Here is a 27,667-nt window from a genome sequence, read left to right on the forward strand (position 1 = left end):
ATATGGCTCATATATTGGATCTACCCAAGGAAATACTAGTTATTATATTCAACAATATGCTTACAGATATGACCCAAAATGAATTTTATTCAGTTTTATCAAAAGTTTGTACAGTATGGAAAAACATTTTAGAAGACTGTTACTTTTGGAAAAAATTTGATGGTTCTCTAGGATCCAGAACTTTGCACTCTTTCAGTATAAAAGGTTATTTGGTTAAAATAGAAGAACTTAAATTTTCTCGTTTTCCAAATTTGATACATTCAAAATATGTGGAAGATATATTTGCTGGCATGCCAAACTTGAAATCTGTAAATTTTTCAAACATACCACAAATGCATCCTAATGTTCTCACATGTCTTCAAGAACACTGTAAAAAAGTGTGTGCTTTAAAATTTTCTGATGATATATCTTTTCCAAAATACAAAATTTCTGATGATTATTTGAACAAATTTTTGACACTTCAAGGGAAAATGCTATTGGTTATAGATTTATCTAATTTGGAACTTAAAGGCATTACTAAAATTTTTCTTGCCATTGCTAAATCTTGTCCAAATCTGGAAGAGCTCTTGGTCCAAAATATTATAAGTACTGGTGGAGTACCAATTCTTCCTTTAAAACCTTTTCAGGAAGGCTGTAATAAAATCAAAAATTTACGTTTAGGCTACCCAATATCTTTTACTCAGCATGGAAGAAATAAACTCCCCGGATTTCCGATGTTAGAAGTTTTTACACATCCTAATAAATTTGTATGTATGTTTGTTGACAATGATTTAATTAATATCCTTTCAAAGTCTCCAGGTTTAAAAGTCCTTGATATCAGAGGTTGTCATTTTATTTCTGCTGATGCAATATTGTCCCTACCTGCTACACATATTGAAAATTTATATATTTCAGGAACCCGATTAGTGACAACCAAAAAATTAAATGAAATACTCACAAGGTGGTTAAAAAGCCTTTCTGTCATTGATATTTCAAAAATGCCACTAGAATACATCAATGAAATGCTGACTGACTTATGCACTAATGGTAGAATGGACAACTTGGAATATTTAGATTTAAACAATACAAAAGTAGCTATTAAAACAGTCATTCATTTGATAGAAAATTGTGAAAAATTAAAAACTTTGAACTTATTATCTTGTCGGTCTGTTGGGAGAGGCTATATGCGAGAATATCGTGATAAAACTGAAATCGATGCATTACATTCAAAGCTTTTAGGACAGATTGAAGTGAAAATAATTGATTAAACCAAGTCTTCTAATTTAAAAATCTTTGATGTCATATTCCTACAAATGCAACGTCACTCCTCCTGCTCTACATTTCTTAAAACATTAGCCGAAATTCTCACAAAGCCGTTAAAGAGCGGTTAAATGTTATTGGTTGATGTTTCAAAAATTTTTTTAAAAGCAGAAAACTGGTTAATCTTTGAATTTTTGAATGTAATTACTTGCATTTATGAACAAATTTTTTACGAACAAATTTCCCCAGTTTAATTGTTGAAATATTCTGAGATACAATTTTTGTAGCAAAAATTTCCATTTCCCATTCTATTTTAATGAACTAAATCCAATTTTATGTTCAAGTTTTTGAACTTTTTTGTTAAAATGAACTATGTGCATGTAAGTAATCTTCTTTAAATATGAAATATTTAAATTTTATAATTTTTGTGTAATATTTTAAAAATAAATTTCACATTTAGTATTTTTTCAATTATTTAGAAATTAAGTGATTCTTTTATATTATTGCATTTATTTCTGCAAATTTAGCATATCCTTATTTGTATAAGAATGCATGTATCACAGTAAAAAATTTTACTTAAAATTTTATAGATAAATTTTGTCTTGTGTAGTAGGGTTGTAACAATTCAGAGGCTTGATACAATAGCAAGGAAAATCCATTTTGTCCCCTTTTTATTGCATTTACTGTGTACAATATTGATTATTGCAGGTATGGATGTAAAATCAGAGACAATTTTATTTTTATTATTTTCAGTGTTTATTTTTGATAATCATTTTCAAAAAATGGCAACAACTTCTAAAAGTCTTTTTCAATGCCATGAGAAAATTCTTTCATTTTATAAGGTGCTACTTTTTAATAGGAATGTAATGAATAGTAATTTGGCTGAATACTGAATATTCAGTGGCCGAATAGCAACATTTAAAAAATATCATTAAAAAATATTATTTTTTGTGTAGAAATAAGTTTAGTCTTTATTGAAAAATATTCAAAACTTAGCTATATTATTGGTATGGGGCAGGGTTGGCAGGTTTTTGACATGTGACAGTTTTTGACAGTATAAACCATAGTTTAAACCGTCACGTCAAAAACCTCACTGTCAAAAATGTCGAAAATTTCAAAAACCTTTATTCATATGTGAAATTTAATTAATACATAAAATTTATATATTTTTTATAAAGGATAGTGTTTCTAAATGTTCTAGAAAAAATAAATTTAAAATTTTGAAGAAACACTTATATTTTGAATAGTAACCAAAATCTTGTACTTTTGAAAACTTGCATCTTTTGTAATATTATGTATTCATTTTCATTTGTTATTGAAAATTTGCAGTGATATTATTAAGAAATTTATTTATAACCAAATTTAGTGTATAGTATAGATTATACTAAAAATTAGACATTTTTAAAGATAAACATTAGCAGTTTTGTACATTAGACATCATCTTTTAAAGAAAAATCTTTTTAATATTCCTTTAAATCTTCTTAATAATCTTTTTAACATAAGACAATACAAATTTAAGTGCTTTCTGTTAAATACACAGAGTAGTTAGTGTCGATTTACAGTATATTCAGCCTATTCATTTACTATGCTGAAAATTTAGTTTATCCAAATACTTGTGAATTTTATTTTGCTGAATACGATATAGTTTTGTTGAATATCTAAATATTCAGCTGTTGAATAATTACTTCTTGCTTTCAAGATATGCATTATTTGTATTCTTAATACAAGTGGAGAGAAAAAAATTAAGAGATAAAAATTGTTTTAAAATGATAAGTGTAATAATTATAAATAAATATAATAAACAATATGAATTATATTTATAATTATTCATAAATATAACTACTTTTAAATTCAAATTAACATACTGGATAATAAAAATATTTGGGAAAACATTAAAAAAAATTTTTTTATACACTTGTATCAAGTTTGTATTTATGCAACATAACTTGTAAGTTCCTTATAAATATTAGTTATATGTTCCTTATATGTCAAAAATGCATAGTAATAAACTTTTAATTTTCTTAAGTATCAAAAAAAAAAAAATTTTTTTTTTTAAATATAAATATTTCAACAATTTTTGTGCAATATTTTGTGCACATGCATTTGAATTTAAATTTCTGAGATTTTAAATCTGTTATTTTACCTTAATTTTAATTAAAAAATATTTTAAAACCTGCTGATTACCTATAGTATAATTAAATTTCAATATAATGCATGGCAACTGTTGGTAGTTTTGAAGTTTATATATTTTCTTGGCAAACTTCAGTTTTTGACATTTTTGACGGGTTTTTGACAGTTTAACCCACTGGCGGTTAAGAAAATGGGCAAAATTGGGAGAATGTTTCTCCCCTACACACAGTTCCCCTATCTATTAACATGGGAAAACCGGTTTTGCTATGCAGAGAAAACCACTTTTTGACGTCAAAAACTCAACCCTGGTATGGGGTAATAGGGAAAAAACTTAAAGAGAAATATTTTACATGATAAAGATAATTAGATATTAAGATAATTAGAACTATTTAAAATATGAAAAAACTAGTGCCTATTAAAAAAAAAAAAAAAAAAATAGAAAAAAATACCTCTCAATTCTTTAAACAAAATTTTAATGCTTAAAATATTATCCATAAAACTATCTGACCTATCAATAAAACTAGAGATGTCTATCAGAAATGCTTTTAAAAATGTAGCTCTATCATAAAACGCCTATAATAAAATAAAGATTCTATACAGAAGCAAAACAGAAAGAAAATTTTAAAACTGAACATTTTAGTTTTCCAATTACCGTATTTTGAAGAAAAGTGAAAACTAAAGTTTAGTATAAAACCTCTTAATTGCTGCATCATAATAAAAACATAAGTTTTTTGAAGAAGAAAAAGCTAGATAGAAAATAAAGCAACAATCGTTCATAGTTTTCAAAAGAAAGATTTAATGATGAAATCTTAATTTAACCTTTTCACATTACAGTATTTTGAGAAAAAGTGACCTTAAAGAATAAAGTTCATTAGAAGTGCTTTTTAAGAAATGCTGTTGTAATAAAAACGCTGGTAAAAAGAAAAATTAATAAAAGGAAGCCAAATGAATAGGAAAAAAAAACTTATAGTTCCGAAATATGATTTTAACGCTGAGAATCTCGGTTTTCAATATTACCAGTTATCTGTCTTACTGTACAAGAAAAAGAGACAGTAAAAGAATTGAGTCTATTTAGAAACACACCTTTAATATGCTTCGCTTTAAATTAAACAGAAAAACAAGCGAAAATAAACCATAAGTACAGGTCTCAATTTTTAAAAAATAAAGTGTTAAAAAATGAATATAATTTTTAAAAAATACAGCTTCACAAAACTTATGGTTTAGTATAACATAATCTAATTTTAAAACTGAAATATGTGTAAAAACTATTTATAATAATGTATAGTAAGAAATAAAATTTTACATTATTCTTTATTAAATCGTTTAAAATTTCCCCTCTAAAAAATTTTTAGCAAAAAATAATTTTCCAAATAATACTTCTCTAAATATTAGGCAAAAGTGCAGAATACTGAATATTCGATACATCCCTACTTTTAAAGTTATGATTCCATTATTATGGGAGTCAATGCAAATAAATCCATATTGAAACACATTCCTTGAAGTCTTCTAAATTTTATATCTTATTTTGGTTGACTTTCGCAAAAATTTATTATTTTAACAGATTCCTTTTAGCAAAGGGAGCATATATATATTCGTGTATATTTATTTTTGTATACTTTTATAATATTAGGCATATTTGCTTAGTTGTATGTGCTACTAAGTTTTTGTGAACTTTTGAGTAAGCTAGAAATAATTCTATTGTTATTATTTATTTTAATTTTATTTTTTTAGTTTGCTATTTATAATTCTTAGAAAAATGACTAGCACTTCGAAAAGTCACTTCCAAAGTTACAAGTAAATGCTTTCGTATTAAGAGTTGCAACTTTTCATTCTTTTCACATAATTACGATTTAACAATTCCAATACTTATTCACTTAAGTTATATAAATGTTACATCTAACATTGTAGATACTGCAATTGAGTAACGTTATATATTTTTTTTTTAAACAAAATGAACTAACTTTAATTTTGTATATGTGTTTTTATAAACTTATGTGTGATTCTGAGGCAATTATTTTATTTTTAATGTATCTCTCATAATTATCTTTAAAAACTCCATTGAAAAAATTAATAAATAAAGCTTCATCAAAAATTGAAATTTTTCATTTTTCTCGCATAGTTGCAAATTTAAAATTTCATTTCTAATTAAAATTAACACAAATTAATGATATATGAGCACTTTGACGTAATACAAAATTGGATTATTTATATTAGAAAATTTAACCAGCAGCCCTAAAATGGTCAGTATGCAGCTGTCTACCTTTCAACCAAAAACTTATTTGATACAATACATAACTAGCATAAGAAGTTTTTATAAGTGTTTTTCTTACTAATTTTAGTAAACTTGAGAATAATGAAATTATAGCATTAAAATTCCATAATGTAAAGGTAGTTCAGTGCCCGCTGTGTATTAAAATCATGTTAATTCTAAGACCATATAATTTTATTATGTGATTGATTTTATAAACCAAAATATCTACACTTAGAGAAAAAATTTTCTAATTGAAACTCTACAAGTGCACTAAAAGTTAAATTGATTACTAAATTTATTCTAACTGAATTTGACGTTTTAACTAAACATGAGCTACAATTGTTAATTTAAGAATAGTTAAAAGTTTAAAATGGTTTAAAAGCTTCCAAAAGATTTTGTAACATTAAATGCTTCTTTTTCTTTGTTGTAAAGTTAATCTTCAATATTACACACTTTTTTGGCATCTATTGAAGATATATTTACCACCTCATTGAAAAATGACTGACATTCCAAAACTTTACTTATTACATAAACAGTTATCTGGATTCTGTTTCACTCAATTTCCATAATTGTTTTGACTCTCTTCTTTCAATTTCTCTAAGAAGTGCAATCCACATCTATTAGTTATACATATCTTTCAAAACCTGAGGAAATGGACAATTCTCATGATTCGATCAAGAACCAAATTTTTCATTTTTGAAACATATACCTAACAAGAAATTTGATTTTATAAAATAGCAATAATGATTTTTCTAAAGAATGATTTTAGCATGTTTTGGTGTTCGTTATACTTCTGATCTCGAAGATTTGACTAAAAAGCTGCTGATTTTTTAATCCATTGATTTTATTAGTCGCTGACACTGTACTAAAGCAGGATGTCAAAAGATTTCAATATTTTAGCATTTCAGTTTTTGTATGGAAAATTTTCTTTTTGTTAAAGATGTTGAAGGCAAATGTATTTCAAATATTGCTTATAATCAGTAAAAAGAATTTTTTACATAAAAACAAATACAATTTAATTTTCCACAAAAACCTGCTAGGATTTAATTTTCTCAAAGCACTCCCCCCAGAGGTTGTTCTCAGCCATGGGATTACAAAAATAAAGATACCACAATTTCAAACTATTTACATGCATTGTGCACCAGCCACTTTTACTCCCCCAAGGAGTTGGCACCCATTGATCTGAAGCTCTCTCGAGCTGCATCGTTGATGGAATCTTAGTCCTTCTGAGCGGAAGCTGGATCTCTTTCAAAACAAGTTGTACATTCCTTGATTATATAAATTTTAAATTTTCCCTCGTATTTTGAGCTTTACTAAATTTAAAACCTTGTTTTAATGATGGAATATATTTTCAAAGTAATAATTCCATTTCATCTTTCATTTAATTTTAACAAACTAAGTTAGTTGTGAAAATACTGCTAGCTAATTATTCTTTTTTTCAAAAATAAGTTCTTCATTTAAACTCTTTAGCCAACATGACTCATAAATAATTCTCATAAATAATAAACATTTTTCAGGCATTTCCTAAGTATCATTAGTTAGAAAATACTCTTCTTTCTTTCCATGAGAAGCCTTTTCTATGTTTTTCCTTTGGAAAAGAAAATAGTTAAGAATTATTTTTTAATTTTTAAATTCATTTAAAAAATACTTTGTAAACTGATAGAATCCTCTATTTAAAAAAAGTATTTATTTAATTTTTTTTTAAAAGATTTTGATTGTGAATTTAATCATTATTTTTTCAATTGATTACACAGGAAATCCCTTAACACTTAATAAAATTTAATATGTTAAAATTTTTTGATTACATCATTATCATCATGCATTGCATAACTATACATTTTCAAAAGACTTGTGATAAAAGGAGTGTAATCCAATTGCATATCAACTTATGTTTTTATTATTCTAAATCATTTTTTTATTATTATATATCATTTTTTATTATGAAACAGTATTATTGTGTTATACATTTTTAAATAGATAAGCATGCTATGTTTCTAAAATATGTTACAATTTCTATGTGTTTTATTTATTTCTATGTGTTTGATGTGTGTTTGTTTTGCGTGTGCTGAGTTAGCGTTTATTATAAATTTCTATGTGGAATTATAGTATCTAATACTTCAAATTGTGTGTGTTTTTACTATCATGTTTATAAATAAAAACTTCTACCTGTCATTCACTGTTTCGCAATTTAGCTTTAATTTATGACGTTATTATCCATCCTTCTTAAACATGTTTCTAAATTTTTGGTTTCATGGTTGGAATAGTTGAAAATGAGAACTATTTCTCAAAACTGTTTCCTGCATAATAGTTCTATCTAATAGCTTCTTAAAATTAGACAATTTATTACCCACAATGCCACACAGTGAAAACACTACTCAAATTGCTACTTATTTCATCACTTTATTTTATTGAAAATTGGTTATTCCTTTGTGTATATAACATTATCCATTTTCACTTACACAATATACTGTCTATTTTGCCATTTTATCATTTCTTTAGTTGTATAAAGCACATTTGAAATTTAGGAGTGGCAGAATCAATCCTTAAACTATTAATCAATTAACTAAACTATTAAGCAATTAACTAAAGATTCAGTCTGAAATATTATATAATTTCAGTTGAGCGATCGCTTTTATTCCTGCTAAAATAGTGACTGAAATTCATAAAAGTTCAGTAAAATGAAGTTCAAAATTAAAAACTAAATTATATGTTTTATTGTGGAAAAAAAAATTTTTTTTTCACAGTAATGTAATGAATTATGTAATGTAATGAAAATTATGCGTTAAAGTGTTAATAAAATAGGAGCAGGAATATTTCTGAATGATAAGTTTTTTTTTGAAAATCTATTTGTAAAAAAATTTTTATGAGTTTTTTTTTCTTTTCCTAGCCAAAATTATACCTTCAATTCACAAAATAACAGATTAGATAAATATGTTTGCAACCAATGGTTTGGTTGAACTGTAACCGGAATTTTGAATATTTTTTGGGAAGAAGGGAGCATTTTTTTAAAGTCATTTTTACTCTAACTTTCTTTTATTTAGAAATGATAGAGTCGTCTAAGAAATTCAAACTTTCATCTTTTGTACAACCTTATTTCTCAGAATTGCAGTCTTCTCCTTTCAAATGTGAAATTGATTTACGTAAAGATGAAGTTGATGCATTTCGTGTGTATTAAAGGTTGGGTTTTCGATTTCGGTTAGAGAAAAAAATTCATTAATATATATCAGTTTACTGTAAATTCGAAGTTAATATTCCTGATAATATGCTTACTAATCAAAAGGATGTTGAGACAAAAGGAATCTTAATCAGCCAATTCTCCAGTTTTCCGAAGTTTATCAACTGTTAACAACATTGACTAATAGAAATTTTTCTACGAAAGGAATATTACGGAAAATTAAATTTTCGAAAAACAGACTCCGATAAGCTTGAAACTTTATATTTTCATACGGCATGTAAGCTGAAAAAAATAACCTGGAAAAAAAAGACTGAAAAATAAAGTATAGCAAAGGAAAAAAAATGAATACCAGGAAAAAAAAACTCAGAGGGAAGGGAATAAGTTCCTCTCGCATAGAAAAATTGAGCTCGAATTTAATGTAATTCGAATAGAATCAAATATTGTTTTAAAAATTTATTGATCAAGCAAGAATTAATTAAAATAAGTTTACAGCAATAAACTTTCCTCTTCTCTCTCTCTTTTTTTAACATTGTAGTTAAAATGAAGTCTTGTTAAAAATCTAAATTTTTTGTCGAAAATTATTAGTTTAACAATTAAAATATTTCTGAAAAGTGAATTAATTAGCTACTAAAACTAATAAAAAGAATTTTCACGAATGCAAAAATTTATATCGATTTCTAAATCTTGCTGACAGTGAAATTATTCGCATAACGTTCAGATTTAAGTAAAGAATAATTATTTATATAAAAAATATTTATGTGTATTTTTTGTTTGTTTGATGGGCCTTTTTTTTAAATTTTGGGGAAAGTGTAGACTCATCTGTTCATCTTGGGAATCTTAGGAACTTACACACAAAGAGAGAAAAAAATCCATTCACTGCTTAATAAATATTAGTTACACTCTTAAATAAACTTTGAATATAATTATTATAATATGTTGTATTCTTTTCCGTATTACTAAGATGAATTTAACTTCAATGTGGTAAATGTATACGATGCTTCAATATAGTACCTCCTCTAAACTTTGCCCTTTCATCTCAATCAACTGAGCATTTTCATCTCATTATGGGCTCATTTGTGAACCCCGCAGGGGGGCACACCTAAGTCTATGTACGCCACTGCGAGATTTACGCAGACGCCAAATAGCCAAAGTACAGACGCCAAATAGCCCATTGTGCAGCTCTAATGTGACGTAAATAAAAAGTACCGTACAGTACCAAAAACACGTGGCAAAGAGTATTTTTTGAAAGGAGTTGGAAATTGGCTTGACTCATAGCTTTAATACAGTGCGTCATAAGGTTATAAGCGCAGTATTTACTACTGTCTTTCGTTTAACGATCTGATTCTCTCTTTCGCGCCACTGCAAGGAAAACTGCAGCAGGCACGTTATTACAAAAAATAAACATCGGGATAAATTATACATTTCATATTAATTTTATTGTGATCAAAGAATTTTTGTAAGTACTCTGTCTTTCTTTTTTAATCAATTCATTTTTTTAAACTTATTAATTTAGAACATCGTTATTAAGTGTATGTTATACTAATGCACTTACTAATGTTATTTTTTGTATATTTACTTCAGCTATAATAGATTTTTTATAACATATGCAAGACTCAAAACCTATCACGTACAGTCGCATCTTTAAATTCTGAAGAACTACTAAAATAAATGTAAGCAAATCCAGAGTGCTCGACTAATAATAAAAGCGAGCACTTATCTAAAAAAAAAAAAAAAAAAAAAAACAAGCTAATAATTCACTGTTTATAGCATTTTATTTTACAGATCTTTTATTGTAAGTAATTGGAAAGTAAATAACAGGTTATTTGTTTGCCTGTATATTTAAGGAAATAAGTAAAGGTTCAATGTACTAGTAATTAAGATAGGGATAAACAATAATTCTGACAAATTAAGGTGATCATTTTAAACACTATTTTCCATGATATTATTGTTATTTTATAATTTTCTACTACCAAACAGGCTTTAATTTTATCTATAAATTAGAGAATATTTGTATTAGGGTTCAGGTTATTGCAATAGTTGTGTTACTAAATGAAATGTTAAAATAAACATAAGTGAATACTTCAAAGAAAAAAAGAAAAACATGTTTTATTATTTTGTTATACAATCTGTACTATCAATAATTTACCAAAAAAATTTATTTTAGAAAGATATAAATATCATATCTCTAAAATTGAAACAAGTAGGTACTGTTTTTCCAGGGAATAATTTTTTACAAAAAATTTTAAGTTGCTTTTACTTGTAATATCAATATCTAAATGTATAAAAATTTCTCAATGTTTATTATTTATTTCCTCAAAAAATAAGGCATTCAATGTTTTATTTTGCAATATAAATTTTAAAACAGTTATGTGGTAGTAATATTAATTTATATAAAAATCATTTTGCAGTAGTAATACTAGAAACCTATTAAATTATAAAAAAAGTCCATTTAATGTTTGAAAAGTAGTTTTTTATGCTTTCATTTTCCGAAAATAAAAATTTAACCATTACTACATTAGGTAACTAATAGATACATTTATATTTATTGAAGGATCTCAGCAAAGCAATAAGGATTTTATTTGCATAAATTCATAGAATGTTATATCAATTTTTTTTCTCAATAGACAAAACATTTATATAGTACTTATTTTAATTTGATTGGAGTGTATGTAGAAATCCTGTTTCTTTTTTCCTTTGTTGAACATTTTATTTAAAGTGATATTCTATTAAAGTAAAAAAAAAAAATAATAATAATAATCAGTATTTATCTTTATTAAATAAATTCAACTGAAATGGATTTTTTTGTGTGCCTACAATGTAGTTTTTTTTTATGATCTACAACTAAGAAATTTGCTGATTAAAGATTGGTAATGTACAGAGTAAGATCAAATAAATAAAAGAACTATCTACGGACATACAATTCAAAAATTTTTGCAAACCGATATTTTTCCTTGAAAACAGCTTAATTTTATCATAAAAATGAAGGAAAAAAACTTTCATGAAAATTCTCAATATGCATAAAAAACTGTATATATATTAGAAATATAACTATAATAATTATCCTTAATAGTAAGAAGATATTCATAATATTTATCAATAAAAGTAAGCGGGTGAACTTTTTTTATCTGTTTGTCTACAAACTTGAAGCTGTTCTCTTTGGTTAGCTGTACCCATATTAATTAACATGATAGAAAAGTAAATTTCCAAGAAATTCAACTAATAATAAAATTTAAGAATTTCTACAAATAAATCCATGCATGATGTGTGCAGATGCATCTATATTATAGAACTAAGTGCAGGGTTGGGGTTTTGCCGTCAATAACTGGTTTTTGACATGACAGTGGTAAAAGCCGTGTTTTTACTGGTAAAAACAGTCAAAAACCTACTGTTTTCTTTAATTTATGGCATATAGCGGACAATATATTATTTTGACATAATTGTCTTTACAAATGAATGCTGTAAATGATTGCTATTGATTTTGCAACTATATACATGTATTCTTATAGAAGGATATACATTCATACAGTAATATTGTAATATACTTATTGAAAATAGTGGTACTTACTTTTATCATTATAGCTTGATTTGCAAATGATTCAAAATTTTGCACTTCTTAATTGTTAGAAATAAACAAACAAACAAAAAAGCTTGGAACTATTAATAAATTCAAGAACTAAAAAGAAGAATTTAAAATTTGGCATTTCTTAAATATTAGAAATAAGCTAAAATAAACTTTCATAACTTGTAACTAATTTTATTGCCCAAAAATGATTTAATTTTAAATTATAAGCAGTTAAACTCAAATAAAAATACAGTTTTACAAAAACTATGGATTTTTGACAGAGGGGTTTTTGACATGACGGTAAAAACGGTCATGTGTCAAAAACTTGGCAACCCTGACTAAGTGTAATTATTATTTTTTAATGAATACTAACACTCGTAGTTAATGAAACTTTTATTTCATGTTATTTTAGACAAACATGAAATATGTTTTGGTAACCGGAGGTGTCATCAGTGGCATAGGCAAAGGTGTCATTGCCAGTAGCATTGGGAAAATTCTGAAGTCTAATGGCTATGAAGTCACAGCAATAAAGATTGATCCCTATATTAATATAGATGCTGGAACATTTTCACCCTATGAGCATGGTAAATATATTTTTGCATAGTTTTATTTAGGAGTTTAACATAAAGTTGAGATGCATGCAAATAGTACGTCTATGCACGAAGCCTTATTAAACTTTAAATTCTGCTTAAAGTCACTGTTTTCTTAAAAATGAACTATGTATAAAATTATGCAGAATTTCATTTTTAAGAAAACAGTGACTTGTCATCTTGATTAGTCATTTCTTAAAAATTCATGCTAGTCATCATAGAACGAAACTGTATTATTATTGTGTTAGATATATATTTGTTTTCTCATTAAGTGACATTATTCAGTGTTGTCCCCTGTCTGAGGAAATGATCAAAAATTCTCTCTTCCAAAGAACCACTTTGTGTCAGTTAGGTTGCAAAATATCTATTTATGGCACGGTTTGGCACTATATTATGACTCGACAGTGACTAGTTGTATCTTGATGGTGTTTAAAAAAACAATGACTAGTCGCATCTTAAAAATGCATAGTAGTCATACAATGTACAGAACACAGTTATCAGTTGTATCTTAATGATGATCTAGTAGTATCTTAAAAATGCATAGTAATCAAGGAAATAAACTATTTTATGGTTGTATTAGATGGCTATTTGTTTTATTATTAAATGATTTATCATTGCACCCTCTTTTAGAAAATTGTTTTCTCTTCTAAAAAGCACTTTAAGTTGAATTCACAGGTTGAGAAATTTCTGTTTATGTTGATTTGGCCCCCAATGGTGTGATTTAGAACACATCTACTAGTCTTTTATTTACTGGTTAAAAAATTTCTGTTTATGACATTTAGTTTATGACATTTCTGTTTATGACCTGATATATTCTGTTCATAAAACTATACTGTCTAATATTAGACAATATATTTTTTAGATTGCTGTTAAAATTATTTTGTTCTAATTTGTTTTTCTAAGCCTTATGCAAAATTGAATTAATAAATTTTGTCGATAGCTTAATGTATGATGTTTTGTTAAATTTTGTATCTGTAAGTCAACAAAACTGTTAGTTATTTATTGCTTTAATATGCTTGAAAAACAGTGAAGAAAAAGTTATTTAAACAAGACTATAATATAATAAATTATTTTGAACTTTTTTGAAAATTCATTTCATTTATATACTATTTCACATTATTTTTGTTATTTTATCTTATTGTTACATTAATTAAAGTAATGCCTTAAAGACTAAAATGAATATAATCTTAAATTCTCTTCTTCATTTTTCAATGTGATCTAATGTTCAGCATTATTAATAATTGTGATTTGCGTAATATTAGTTACAAACATTATGCAATTTTTTGCAGGAGAAGTGTTTGTATTGGATGATGGAGGTGAAGTTGACCTTGATTTGGGAAACTATGAGCGTTTCATGGACATAAATTTGTTCCGCGATAATAATATCACCACTGGCAAAATATATCAATCTGTAATAAACAGAGAAAGAAAAGGAGAGTTCTTGGGGAAGACTGTTCAAGTAAAAACCATTTATAACTCAGCTTCAAATGTTTTTATCTTCATTACTTTTCTCGATTTATTTTAAAGTTAATTTGTTATAAAGTTTATGTAGATCCTTTTTTAGGTTTTCAATTTAAGTATTAACTCAGTTGAAAGTTAAGATAAAGATAAGGTTAAATGTTTAATTTTAAATTTACATAAAATATTGTCATATCTTATCAATCATCATTTCTTCCTATTGTGAAGGGGGGTATAGGTGTCATAGCTTCCTTCCATATCTCAATTTTCTGTATCCTCGTGTAATCAGCTTAGTTTTTTTGATTAACTTTACTGGATAAAAATGATTGAAGTATCTTTTAATATGTATGTATCTTTAACTGTTGTTTGTTCAATTTTCTTAACAGAAAGAATGAGTTATTAAAGCATTTATTTTCAAGGAAAAGAAAAGGAATAAGGAATAAATATGTAAATTAACTTCAAATCAATTGAGAGTGTATAGTTATTGTACAATTGTAGTGTTAATTAAAATTATTTTTTTATCATATAACTGTTAACGTCTTTTTCCTGAAAGGATTGTATATTTCTTCATTAAGTGTAACAAAGCGATTTTAATAGGAGGAGTATTCAAATTTTGATATTGTGTATCATGTTTCAGCTTTAATGTTCAGAAAGTATTATTTTTATCAAAACTTTTGTTTTTATTCTAAGTTTATCTTAAAGCAGCCGCTCCCAATAGGTGTTCCTCAGAGTTCTGGGGTTTTGTGGAAGAATTTCTAGTTATTTTTTAAAAATTATTTCAGTAAAATACCTGGGGGAAAATATTATAAAATTTGAAAATCTATATATTTGTTCTAACTATTTGTATTTGAATAAATTATAAAGAAAGATACCCATTTATAAAAATTGCCTTAATATTTCCCACCAAACATAAAATAAACAAGCATAATTAAAAACAAACATAACATAATTAAATAAAACAAACATAATTAAAATTAAAATAAATAAATTCTTCAAAAAGAAATACATTTTTACTGATAACTATTCTCAAAGTTCATAACGATTCTTTTTCATTTTCATTAATAAAAAAAAAAAAAAAAACATAATTGTTTTATTTTAGTTTTTGCATACTGCTCCAGTTCTGTGAATTCAATAGTCTGTCTGACTGATAAAGTAATTTGCTAGTATGCGCTATAAAATATATAATATATTATTTTTACAACCTTTTTTACTTTTTATGTATGTAAATATTTAATAGTTTTCTTCATATTTTAATTAGTTGTTTCATTTTACACTTAATAGTTATGTACCAGAAAGAGAAAAAAAAGTTTTTTTTGTTGTTTTACTTAGCTGATGGTTTTAATTTTATATAGGTTGTTCCACATATAACAGATGCTATCCAAGAATGGGTGGAGAGAGTTGCTTTAAAACCAGTTTCCAGTGGTGGTATACCAGAAATTTGCATTATTGAGGTAAAATACCTTTGAATAATCATTCTATTTTAAAAACTACTAACACGCTTATTGTTAAAAAGTCGAAAAAATACTGTTTGAAAATTTACATGTTTTTAAGTGTTTTTATGTTAAATATGCTAGTTTTTATGAATGCGTTTTCTTCTTTACTAGCTGGGTGGTACAATTGGTGACATTGAAGGGATGCCTTTCGTAGAGGCTTTTCGTCAATTCCAATTCCGAGTTAAAAAAGAAAATTTCTGCTGTGTTCATGTTAGTTTAGTACCCCAGGTTTGTATCTTTTTTATATTTTACCAATTATATTTCTACCACTTAAAAATAATTATCTGATATCTACTTGTTCAATAACAACTTCTCATGTATAATAAATTATAAAATTCAATGTATTTTGATTGTTTAATTTATGTAAACTATGGTACTTTGAATAAAACACAGCCGCGTGAATAAAACACACATAGAGATACATAAATGGACATCCTATACTTAGTTTGTTCATTTCTGTACTTATATTCGTTGTTTTGCTTTTTTCCTGTATAGCACAATTTATAACCTATCCTCATTTGGACTTGGCAAATTTGCTTTGTTTTTAAATTGGCTTCTTGACAAGTTCCTGAAGCAATACAAGTCACAATTTTTAAGTCTGTTTGATTTTGGAATTTGTAATGGTGATGTGACACCGAATATCAAAGCTGAAGCAAACTTGAAAGTTTTCAAAATTGCTCCAAACAAGTTTCCGGAGAAAGTTTTTAACAAAACAATGAAGGAGATTCAGTAAAAAGTATGAATTTTGTATTAATTAAAAATGTTGCATGAATCCAGAAGAAATTAACAATATGTATATATACAGTGTACAGTCCGCAAAAAAAAAAAAAAACGAATCACCCTGAATAACTTTCGTTCTAATGATCGGATTTTCACGAACTAAGTGTCAATCTTAATGGTTCTTGGGGGTGACCTCAAATATGCTAATTAATTAGTGCTAACTATTAATTAAGCTACGAAATCAGACACAAAAACGTACTTTCTCTGAATAAACACATTTTTTTTTACATATTTGGAATCTAGACACTTAAATTAGGGGGGGGGGTAGACAAAATTTCAAAAAAATTGGGTGGTAAATTGGGCAGCAATAAAGGTTTATATATTTGGCGATAGTCCAGAAAACCCCCAAAAAAAGTCGCCTGCGCAAATGAATATTTTAAGATAACCCATTGACTAATTCAAAAGAGGAATGCTTAATTTTACTAGGTTGCTAGGCAACCATACTATGTCTGTAAAAAAATTGAAATAATGTTTTGTGATTGCTCAGCGAGGTGTAATTCATTGTTAATAGAAAATCTCTCGAAGTTTCTAGGCAATAGAAAATTTTTAAGCTGATTTCTGTCTAAAAAGCAAAAAAAAATTATTTTAATGTCCTTTGAAAAGAAAATTTAAATCAATTTATAAATTATTTATGATTTTCTAAGTTGTTAGAAATTAAATACATGAACTTTTTATCTGATATTGTTTAGATTATGCTGTTTTTGCTAAATTTATTCGAGTATTTCATACTAAAATCAAATTGACATAACTTATTACAGCTATATACAAAATTTTAGGGATAATCATTTTTACAGCTTTAACCCCTTGGGGACAGTGATTCATTAAAGCATTCGTACAAAATCAGAATCAGGATGTAAATAAATAAAAAACGGTAGCTTAAATGCAGGCGTTGCTAATTTCACGGACTTACTCTGCCTTGAATTTAATTATTGTTAGTTTAATCATATATATAATCAATGCTAGTTCAAAGTATAACTAAATAATTTTATTTTGAACTAAGTAATGGTGAATTAAATAAATCAAACAATTATAACCCCGCCCACAAATAAACTGCTAAAGAATGACTTTGTTTACCAGTTTTATCTTTTTACCCTGGTAGATACTGTTTTATGCTGTCACGTATTTGTGACAGTCAGCGCGAAAGGGTTAATCGAGTCTTCTAGGCAAGAAAGTTTGAAGATGAAAAAAAGTGCTTGAAAAATAAAATGTAGATTGTATAGTAATTCTAATGCACATTCACAAGGTTTTCTGTAATTTACGATATTTCTTTTTTCTATAACTCAAGAAATTGCTGAATGTTTAGTGGCATTTTAAAGACATTGAAATATGTTATGTTTATGAATAAGATATTGAAATAATATGTTGCATATTGTATGATTTGTTGTTTATAAAATCGCTTCATTCTGCTAGATATTTAGGTTACATGGTTTTCTTTGGATAAAGATGATTAGCAAATTGCATCCTCGTGTTTCGATGCATTCTGAAACTTACGTTCGCAAATTCACCATACAATGTCGCACAGCATATTCTTCAATTACGATAAGCTACATTTACCACCAAATACTGCTACTACGATTATTTATGTTTTCTTATATATATCTGATACTCTCCTTTTAAACAGAGCTAGTAAGATCCTTAAGATACTGAAAAACTTAAAAGATAAAATATATAATTTCATTAACTCAAAATTTTAATTTTTAAGTTAAATATAACTTTTACAATATTGATGCTCTTACGTTTTTAAAGACCACATGAATCCTGTTAAATATTAAAATGCATAATCCTTATCAAAATCCTTATCAAAATAATGATCAAGACCCAAATGTAAAACCGTATAATTGACGATACAAACCCAACTGACTTCGAAACGTATGAAGAGGGAAGTAAAAGTCGACATGCTTTGAGCGTTCAAATATAATCGCCCATTCTCAAGATTTGTCAGGCTTGAATAAGTTGTGACTTTCATTATTGGACGCTCAAATCATGTCTACTTTTATTATCATCCATTATTTTTTTAAATCAATGAAATTTTTATACTTTCGATTCAGTTTCTTGGGATTATCCATTTAGTTACACAACATATTAAATTATTTCACTCGATATTAAAATAAGTTTTGAAAAGGTATTTTTTATATATATCGATGCCAAAGTTTATTCTACATATATTTTAGGGTATACTTTCGGAGTATTTTGATCGAGTTTATTTTTACACCCTTATTTGCTTAAATTATTAAATAATTTGCTTAAAATAAATTATTCAAGCTACATGATTTAATGCATTTAAATTATAATAGTAAACGGGGCTTCCATAGCATATTCTTAACCTTAATACCGCTATCATTAAATAAATGGAATAAGCTTAGATAAATAATAAAAGCTAATTTTTTCCTCGTTTTGATTTCAAAGGAATAATATGTTTCGATCAAACAGATTTCATTCTGGAAATTGCGAAATTATTGAGTAGGCCCCTTGGAGCAATATCACTCTTATCCTCTTTTGACGAAATATGGGAAAAATTAGTTTTCACAGTTTCTGTAAAAAGTATGTTCACCTTCTTGCCACGTTTTTTAAATTTATTTTTATTAAAATGAGTTCGGAAATTGCGTATTTCTTATAGCATTTTTTTAAAATCAGAGGACTCTAAAATTGTCACGGCTTCGGAATCTTCTTACAAATTTCAATTTTTAGTATTTCCTGCTTAACGAAATAAGGCATTTTCCTGATAACAAATTATACTACAATAATATCTTGGGAATCGTGCTAAGGTAAAAAATTAAACAAAATAGTTTAGTATATTATCAGGAAAAAAATCTACTTGGTATCATAAAGAAAGAGTAAAATATATAATGAAATAATAAGTGAATCACTCGTGGTCAGATAATTAAAAATTTAATTTCACAACTAAGATGTTAGAACGACATTTAAGATACTGAGATATTTTAAGACACTTAAAAATTTTGGCTACGCATTCGACAGCTTTTTATGTTCTGTATCTTTATACTCTTTGTAGTGACTTAAAATACATCAACGCTATTTTAGATAATCTATGTTGAAGTCACGAGAAACAAAAGAAAGACAATCAATAATTTATACTCTTTTTTTTTAAAAAAAAATAGTATGCTTAGTAAATAATCAGCTGTTTTGCATTAAATAATTTTAAGCAGCGGAATGTTTTTAATTTCTTTACAAGATTTTATTCTTAGCTAGCAGACAATAATTCTTTTCAAGAAAACTTGACTATAATTTAGAAAGGAACTTTACTTTAAAGAAAACCTAAATTAAAGAACTGAAAAAATTGATTAGTATATTAATGAAGAAATAATAAACGTAAAAGGGTAAAGAATAAGATTCTTAAAAACTTAAATAATAGGTAAAATAGTTCTGCGAAACACTTGTGAAACACGTCCGAAAATTTCTTTTAAGATTAAGACGATATAGGGTAAACCAACCAGTGAAGGAACATTTCATAGATATTTTTTAGAAATAAGATTTTAAATGTTTTAATTTAGATTGATAGGTAACAGTAGCTTACTACCTAACAATAGGAAGTCGTCTAACAATTCATTGAGTTACCTGGTCTTAGAGTCTTCTCTGGAAAAAGTTTTGAATTTGTTAGTATCTGGTCAACGCCTTGTTTCTTTGACACAATGAGGAACCTGCATGCTTCGGGTAATCGCAGAATGTTGATTATTTTGAATAGTTTATATCTTAAAACTCCCTAAAATCAATTCAGAATTTAAAAAACTGACCCGAATATTAAAAAAAACTTAACTTAAAATTAGCCCAAAACGAAACTAACATCACGTGACACAAAATGAGGCGTGGTTTGCTATGACGTCAGGATACAGTATCTCAGCGAACGGGAGGAGTTAAACCAAAGCTTCCTATCTAAAAATGTGTTACAAAGGCGTTTTAATTTGAACCGCATTTTTTAAAAATTGTTTTTCTTTCATGCTTATATTATTTATATATAGTTTAAATATTAAGGAATGAAAAAATAAATATCGAAACTACATTTTTTTAAACAACTTTTGAAATAAATTCATTTTTATTTATTTATACTGATTCATTTTTATTTATATTTGTCTATACATAAAAGTCTGAACTGTTTTGAAAGTTTCTTATTTAATAAGTTGATCCCAATTAGAGGGAATGGAATGAATGGTATATGACCCGGAATTATAAGTTTTTAGGTAAATAAAATGTTTTAAAAAATTCTCTTTTATTATTAACTTCTGAAATATTTGATTAAATTTTTTTTGAAGAAATGTAAATAATGCTAAACTCCTATCATTTTTTATTTTAACTTTCGTAATTTTTTCTTCTAGATAAAATTATTTTTTTTTTAAACTCAAAACCCTTCAGCATAATGAAATAAAATTGAGGAATGAAAAAATAAATGTCGAAACTACTTTTTTTTTTCAATAACTTTTGAAATAAATTTCATTTTTCTTTATTTATACTGATTCATTTTTATTTATATTTGTCTATATATAAGAGTCTGAACTGTTTTGAAAGTTTTTTATTTAATAAGTTGATCCCAATTGGTGGGTATGGAATGAATGGTATATAACTTGAAATTTAGGTAAATTTTTTTAAAAAAATTCTTTTTATTATTAACTTCTAAAATATTTTCAGGAATTTCTTTTTTTTTGAAGAAATATAAATAAAGCTAAACCCCTATCATTTTTTATTTTAACTTTCATAATTTTTTCATTCAGATAAAAATAATTAATTATTTTTTAACTCAAAACCCTTCAGTATAATGAAGTAAAAAATAAATGTCGAATCGAAACTACTTTTTTTTTTCAACAACTTTAGAAAAAAATAAATTCATTTTTAATTTTTTTATACTGATTCATTTTTATTTATATTTGTTTATATATAAAATCCTTTCCTTTTTTATTTTAACTTTGATAATTTTTTCTTCCAAATAAAATTATTTTTTAACTTTAAAAAAAGGAACCTGTACACAACTGTTCTGTCAGAAAAAAAAATTCTTTCATTTTAAAGAATAAAGAAGAAAGAAAGAAAGTGATCTGAACAGCATTTCAAAAACATTTTAAAATTCAGTATAATGAATTATTCATTCAGAGAAGCTTATCAATCAGAGAAACAATCTTATAGAATTAAATTATAATTAAGTAAGTTACTGTAAAATGGTCTTAGCAACAGTATAATGCAGTAGTTGCAGACAATTTGCGAGTATTTTTTTCATCGTGTTTGATGGCTTTGCACCAAATTTGTCTTTTTTCTTCTTTTGGTGCACTAAAAAATAATTTATTTGGCGTGTTTAATGTAGAACTATTGCACATGGTACAATGCAACACTTGTAGTTTTTGTTTGGAGCCAATTTTTAAAATTTATACTCCGAGCGGCATATGCTTTAACCGTTTTACATGATGGGAGTTGTGGTTGTACTGTATCGTGACGTCATCAGAGCAGATGGGAAACCTAGCAGCGATTTAGGGGGCGGGGCTAATCGAGCGATTTCAACTATTAATAACAAAATAACTAGTTATCGCACCGGTCTGAAATTGGTGTCTATCTTTATAAAATGGCATGATGTTTCATTTTAAAACATAAAAAAACAGCATGCAGGTTCCTCATTATAAGGTCAGTGGTGGTAGTTATCCGTTTAAAGTACAATTAATTGCGTATAATAATGCTTTTTTTCTCATTGTGAAAAATAGAATTCAAAATATGGTTATTGAAGTTACGTTGTATTTATTTCAAGCATCATAACATAAGCAAGTACTGAGATTAGGGGGTGCTTATTAACTGGATTACCAAACGATGAAAAACCAATGAATAAACAAGTGTTCCTTTATTGGGATTTTTTCAAGTTAATGAAAATAAAGAAAAGTTTTAATTTTCCTGTACTTTTAGTCATATTATACATCAAAATTATGTTAAAAGTACAAAAAACAACTTCTAACCAGTGAAGGAACAGGCAAGTTTCTTCACTGGGAATAGATTTCCCAGTGAATGAACAGTATGTGTGAAATATGATTTTACAAGGATAATTAGTAGTTCTGTGATATAGAGGACACCTTAAATTCAGTTAAATGTTGTATGAATAGTTCCTATAACAATTTCATTTCAAAATGCAAATTTAATTGCTAAATTTATTTAAAGAATTATAATAATAATTTGTTAATTATTTATCGTTATAAATATAGTGATTAGTTATTACATCATACCTTAGACACCTTAATAAGCCATGTTCACTGACTAAATATAATAATAAAAGCTTGAATAGAAAATTTCTTTGCAGGCCTTTGTGCTAATAATTAGCTAAGTTATTATCTTATTGCGGTCTTTAACGTCCAGACAGGAACTGGTAGGAAAAATCCATTTAAAGACAATCATCCAGGTGAAAAATGGGTGAAGTTTTTTTTAAGGCGACATCCATCGATAACTCAGTGCAATGCGAAGATAATTTCAAAAGGCAAAACTTCCCTTAGAGAATAATATTCGAAATACTGGTTTTAAGAACTTTAGATGAAGTAGCCTGGCATCCTTTTAGAAAGTGATTGCATTTACAATGCGAACGAAACAAGAGTTGAATACTGCCCTTAAACGGGAAAAATCCTTGGCTCTAAAAATTATAAGGATTTATATTCTTAAGTACCTAGAAAAGAAAAAGTACCTCAATTGGTAGTTTTTCCTTACTGAAGAATTCTTTGAGATATTACAGAATCAGTCCCTGCTATATATTTCATTGGAAAAAGCGATTCATGAAATGAAACAATGACCGCAGCAACATTTTACAAATATATTGCAAATGTTTCTACCCACGCCTAATTAAAAATGCTATCAAATTCCCTATTTTGCTCGTTTTGGATAGGTATAAATCTCATATTAATTTGAAACTGAGCAAGTTATGTTCATCAAAACAAATTTTCTACTAGTTTAGTTATCTACCCAATTCAGGGAAATCTCCCGTTAGATCTTAAAAGAATTGTAAAGCAATATGTCGAGAAAATTTTACATACATTTTTAAATAAGATTTTGAGGCATCAACTGATGAAGTTAAAATGCTTTTATGAAATGCGATATTTTTCCATTCGATGTAAAAAACGTTGACTTTAACAAATGCATGCAAAACAGACACCAAGAGTTAATGAGCAAGACAACTTATCAACAAAATACGTGCTTCGAGAGTTACGATGCACTATTTCTTCAGGAGCTTGAGAGGGAAATCTCACAAGTTATGTTGCAAATTTTTAAAGGAACATTGACGACAGAAAAGTTTAATCTCCCAAATATCCAATAGCCTGTGCTTTTCTCAATATTGAAGAATTTATTTCAAAAAGAACATTTGGTTAATCAAATTTTGGCACTGAAGCTGATGCAACTAACATTGATAATGAAAGTATCTTGAAAACTGATTTTGATATAAGTCCTCTTGAGGCATTGTTAGTTGCAAAAACAATTGGTTCCATAAGTAAATGGTAAGTATTGCTGAAGACCCACTAGATATAAGTCAATGAGAGATGGATTTGACTCAAACTTCGAAACTCCTTTTTCTCATTTATTATCCAGTGAGGAATTCTAGAAATGGTATTGGAAAATCAAAAGAAATTTCGAAGATACATTTACATTGGCCAAAAATCTGGAAAAAAGAGGAGGGTTAAATCAAAAGAAAAAATTACTTTTTTGCATTAACTTCAGAAAAAGAACGAAAATTTCAAGAGATTGAAAGAGCTGAAAAAAAAGTTAAAGCAGAAAATATGACGAAGAGAAAAAAAAATACTTAAAAAGATTAAAAAATAGCTTAAAAACTGTAACCACCAAAGCCACCAAAATAAACTACCAAAAATAATAAACCACCAAAAGAGTAAACAAAAAAGTGATCTAATTATAATAATAATAAAAGCATCGGATTACGCAATGATAAACATTCATAATTTAGAGCGGACTATTAAACTGTGAGGGAAAAAAATGAAAAACATTTTTTTTTTAAAATTATGTATTCAAACATATTTTACTTTCCATTCCATGACGGAAAAAAAAGTAACATTTTCTGCGTTAACTGTGTAATTCCGAGAAAAATCTTGTTTTTAGACATTTGTGTGGCCAATGGATTCCTAACGAGCATGAAACATTTTCTAAATTAAGTGTTCATTCACTGGAAAATTTAGTGTTTATTCACTGGTAAGAACTGTTCCTTCACTTGGTTATCTTACTACTTATTGGTTATCTTACTACTTATTATTTAAACCACCAAAAGCCTAAAACAATATTTTGTAAGTTATCTAATTTTTTTTTTACATAATTTGTATTTAATAACAAATATGTTGACACCATCATTTAGCTAAAATTACAGATTTTGAAATTTTTATGATTTTTTCTTAAAGGCAAGCTAAGCTTAAGTGTTCTTTCATTCGTTAATTTACTCTATAAGATGTTGAGAAATTTGCGATGTTGCGAGAGATACTTAGAAAAGTTGATTACGTATTTTTATTAATATTTATAAAATATATATTCAAGAAATTGATAAACATATTATTCCAAATCTATGCATACGTATGTATATTATTGAAATTGTATCAGTTATTGAAAAACAAAATCAGAAAATAAAAAATAATCACATTAAATAAGCACAATCTGGTGTATAATCATATTCTATCAGAAGATCATATCATATCCTATTTTATAAAACTAGACATTCCTTGAATAAAGTGTTTTTTATTCAAAATGTTTTATTCAAATTTCTTTACTAAATTGCAAATAAATTATTAAGCGACTAAAAAGGAAACATTGTATTTTATAGTTAGAAATCAATAAAAATTAAAAGATTAGCAAACGATTATTAGCGAAAAAAATATGAATGAAATTTTACACTACGGCGCGATGTCAAGTTTATCACATTTTAATATTAATCGCCCCATTTAATCATTTCTTTATTGTCGCCAAATTATTTTTTTTTAAATAATTAATTTTAATTTTTCTCAGCTTCTAATAAATAAAAACAGTTGAAACTAGATTTTTCAATTGAAAAATATGTAGATTAATATGGTATAAAAAAATTCATACCTTATAATTCAAAATTTTTTCATCCTCTCTTTAATTAAATAATAAAAAATAATTAATAATCATTAAAAATTATTTTTTTCATGATATTATCTTTGGATAAATGAGTTTTATGAGTGGGTGCAATTTTATTTAAATTGCTTTATTAGTTTTGAAAATATGACAAAAAACGTAAAAAGTTAAATTAACATTAAGGGGTACGAACTTTGGATCGTTCTCCTGACCAAACTATGGGGACCATTTTTCCCAGATTGCGGCTACCCCCTATATTTTTAAGGTTAAGAATCCAAATATGTGGAAAAAAATGTATGCTTATTCAGAGAAAGTGCGTTTTTGTGTCTGATTTCGTAACTTAATTAATAGTTAGCACTAATTAATTAGCATATTTGAAGTCACCCACAAGAACCATTAAGATTGACACTTAGTTCGTGAAAATCCGATCATTAGAACGAAAGTTATTCAGGGTGATTCGTTTTTGTTTTTTTGCGGACTGTACATTTACTTCAATCATACGAATGATATACTTTTTGTAAATTAATAGTCCAATAATGTGACTTACCAGCAATATATTCTTACAGCATATACAAATGCTACAAATTTTTTTTTAGATAGATAATTTAAGAAAAATCTAATTTTTTATTTTACAAATCTGTTATTAAAAACTAAATATCTGATAAATTGTTGATACATTTGTTATTTTAATTTATTTACTTTTTAGTTATTTTTCGATTGAATTCTGAAAGCTGATTTTTAAGGCACTGTTGTCATATGTCATGATGATTTTTAGCTAATAATATAAAATTTTTATTATTATTTTAATTTTTTTTTTTAGTTTGTAACAGTTATTCAAATTTATGCTAATTACAAAAATCTAACATTTGTATGAAAAACATTCACAGTTTTATGATAATGGAAAGAAAAAATTTGTGATCTAGTTTTTACTATTTAAAATACTGTAGAACCTCGATTTTTCATTTTCCATCAGACTGGCGTTAAAAAATGCTGGAAGTGGGATGACACAAAATCGAGGTATTGAAAAATATATGTATATTTTAAAAAAATTGACACTTGCAAGATGAACTACTAGAGAGAAATGGGTAACCTTTAAAAATTTTTTAAAAAATTTTTTACAACTTCAACGATATTCCTCTTAATACTTGCTATTTGAAAATGTTTTATATTTTTTATCCTTTCAAACTCTTGATTATTTGTGGTTATATTCTTTGATATTTTTTGTTGAACTTTATGATTTATTATCATCTGAAGCAAGCATCAAATCTGATATTGAAGAATTGAAAAGTAATGGGATGTGTTGTATTCAATATACGCGTCATAGACTTCTGAAGATCTTTAGCCCTGCAATTATATTCTAAAGGTCCAATGTTTTCCGTTGGATACCGAGAAACAATTAAACCCTAAATGTTTTTTTAAACCTATTTGTAATACATTTTAGTTGACGCTAGCCAATGTTGTATAAATTAATTCTGAGTTTCCAGAACATTTATTTTTGCTTTAAAAGCATAATGCAAGTTACCGGAATTCACAAAAACGAGGTGATAACCTAACCAGTTGTTTAGAATAATGTTCTTTAAAAGATAAGATTATTTCAAGATTCAAAGATTGAGGTTCGCTGGAAAATATTCAACTAGAAAATTATACTATTTAATCTCCCATGCTTCCTTTAACCTTCCACCTTCCCTTGCTTTACCTATCCTACCACCTGTCTGATTTTGACACAAGGAGAAAATTTCTCTCACAAACAAAATGTTTAATATAGAATAGAAAGAAAATTAGAAGGCAACAAGCTACAAACAGCTAATAAACAAGTCTCTTTTTTTAAAAAAAAATAAGTAAAAAAATTTAAAAAGCAAATTGAGAAAAAGTTTGCACGAACTTTGTAGCGAAAAAATGATTTTGATCTGTTAAAAAAAAAAAAAAAGAAGCATATAA

General features: G+C 26.5%; 1 protein-coding gene across 5 annotated transcripts in view; it reads left to right on the forward strand.

Moving 5' to 3' along the window:
- Nucleotides 1-27,667, forward strand: part of Ctps (CTP synthase) — a 52,273-nt gene that overhangs the window by 7,850 nt on the left and 16,756 nt on the right. For 4 of the 5 annotated variants that reach the window (XM_071187193.1, XM_071187196.1, XM_071187194.2 and 1 more), the window contains 4 exons: nucleotides 12,770-12,941; nucleotides 14,237-14,406; nucleotides 15,758-15,856; nucleotides 16,010-16,126. In XM_071187193.1, coding sequence (XP_071043294.1) covers nucleotides 12,770-12,941; nucleotides 14,237-14,406; nucleotides 15,758-15,856; nucleotides 16,010-16,126 — 558 coding nt within the window. Of the gene's footprint in view, nucleotides 1-9,861; nucleotides 10,252-12,769; nucleotides 12,942-14,236; nucleotides 14,407-15,757; nucleotides 15,857-16,009; nucleotides 16,127-27,667 lie in introns of those variants that run through there. The other variant, XM_071187195.1, reaches the window with a different exon arrangement.

This window comes from Parasteatoda tepidariorum, chromosome 9 (assembly GCF_982258835.1).
Source record: "Parasteatoda tepidariorum strain Cologne lab strain chromosome 9, Ptep-v5.0, whole genome shotgun sequence".
Lineage (NCBI taxonomy): Eukaryota > Metazoa > Arthropoda > Arachnida > Araneae > Theridiidae > Parasteatoda > Parasteatoda tepidariorum.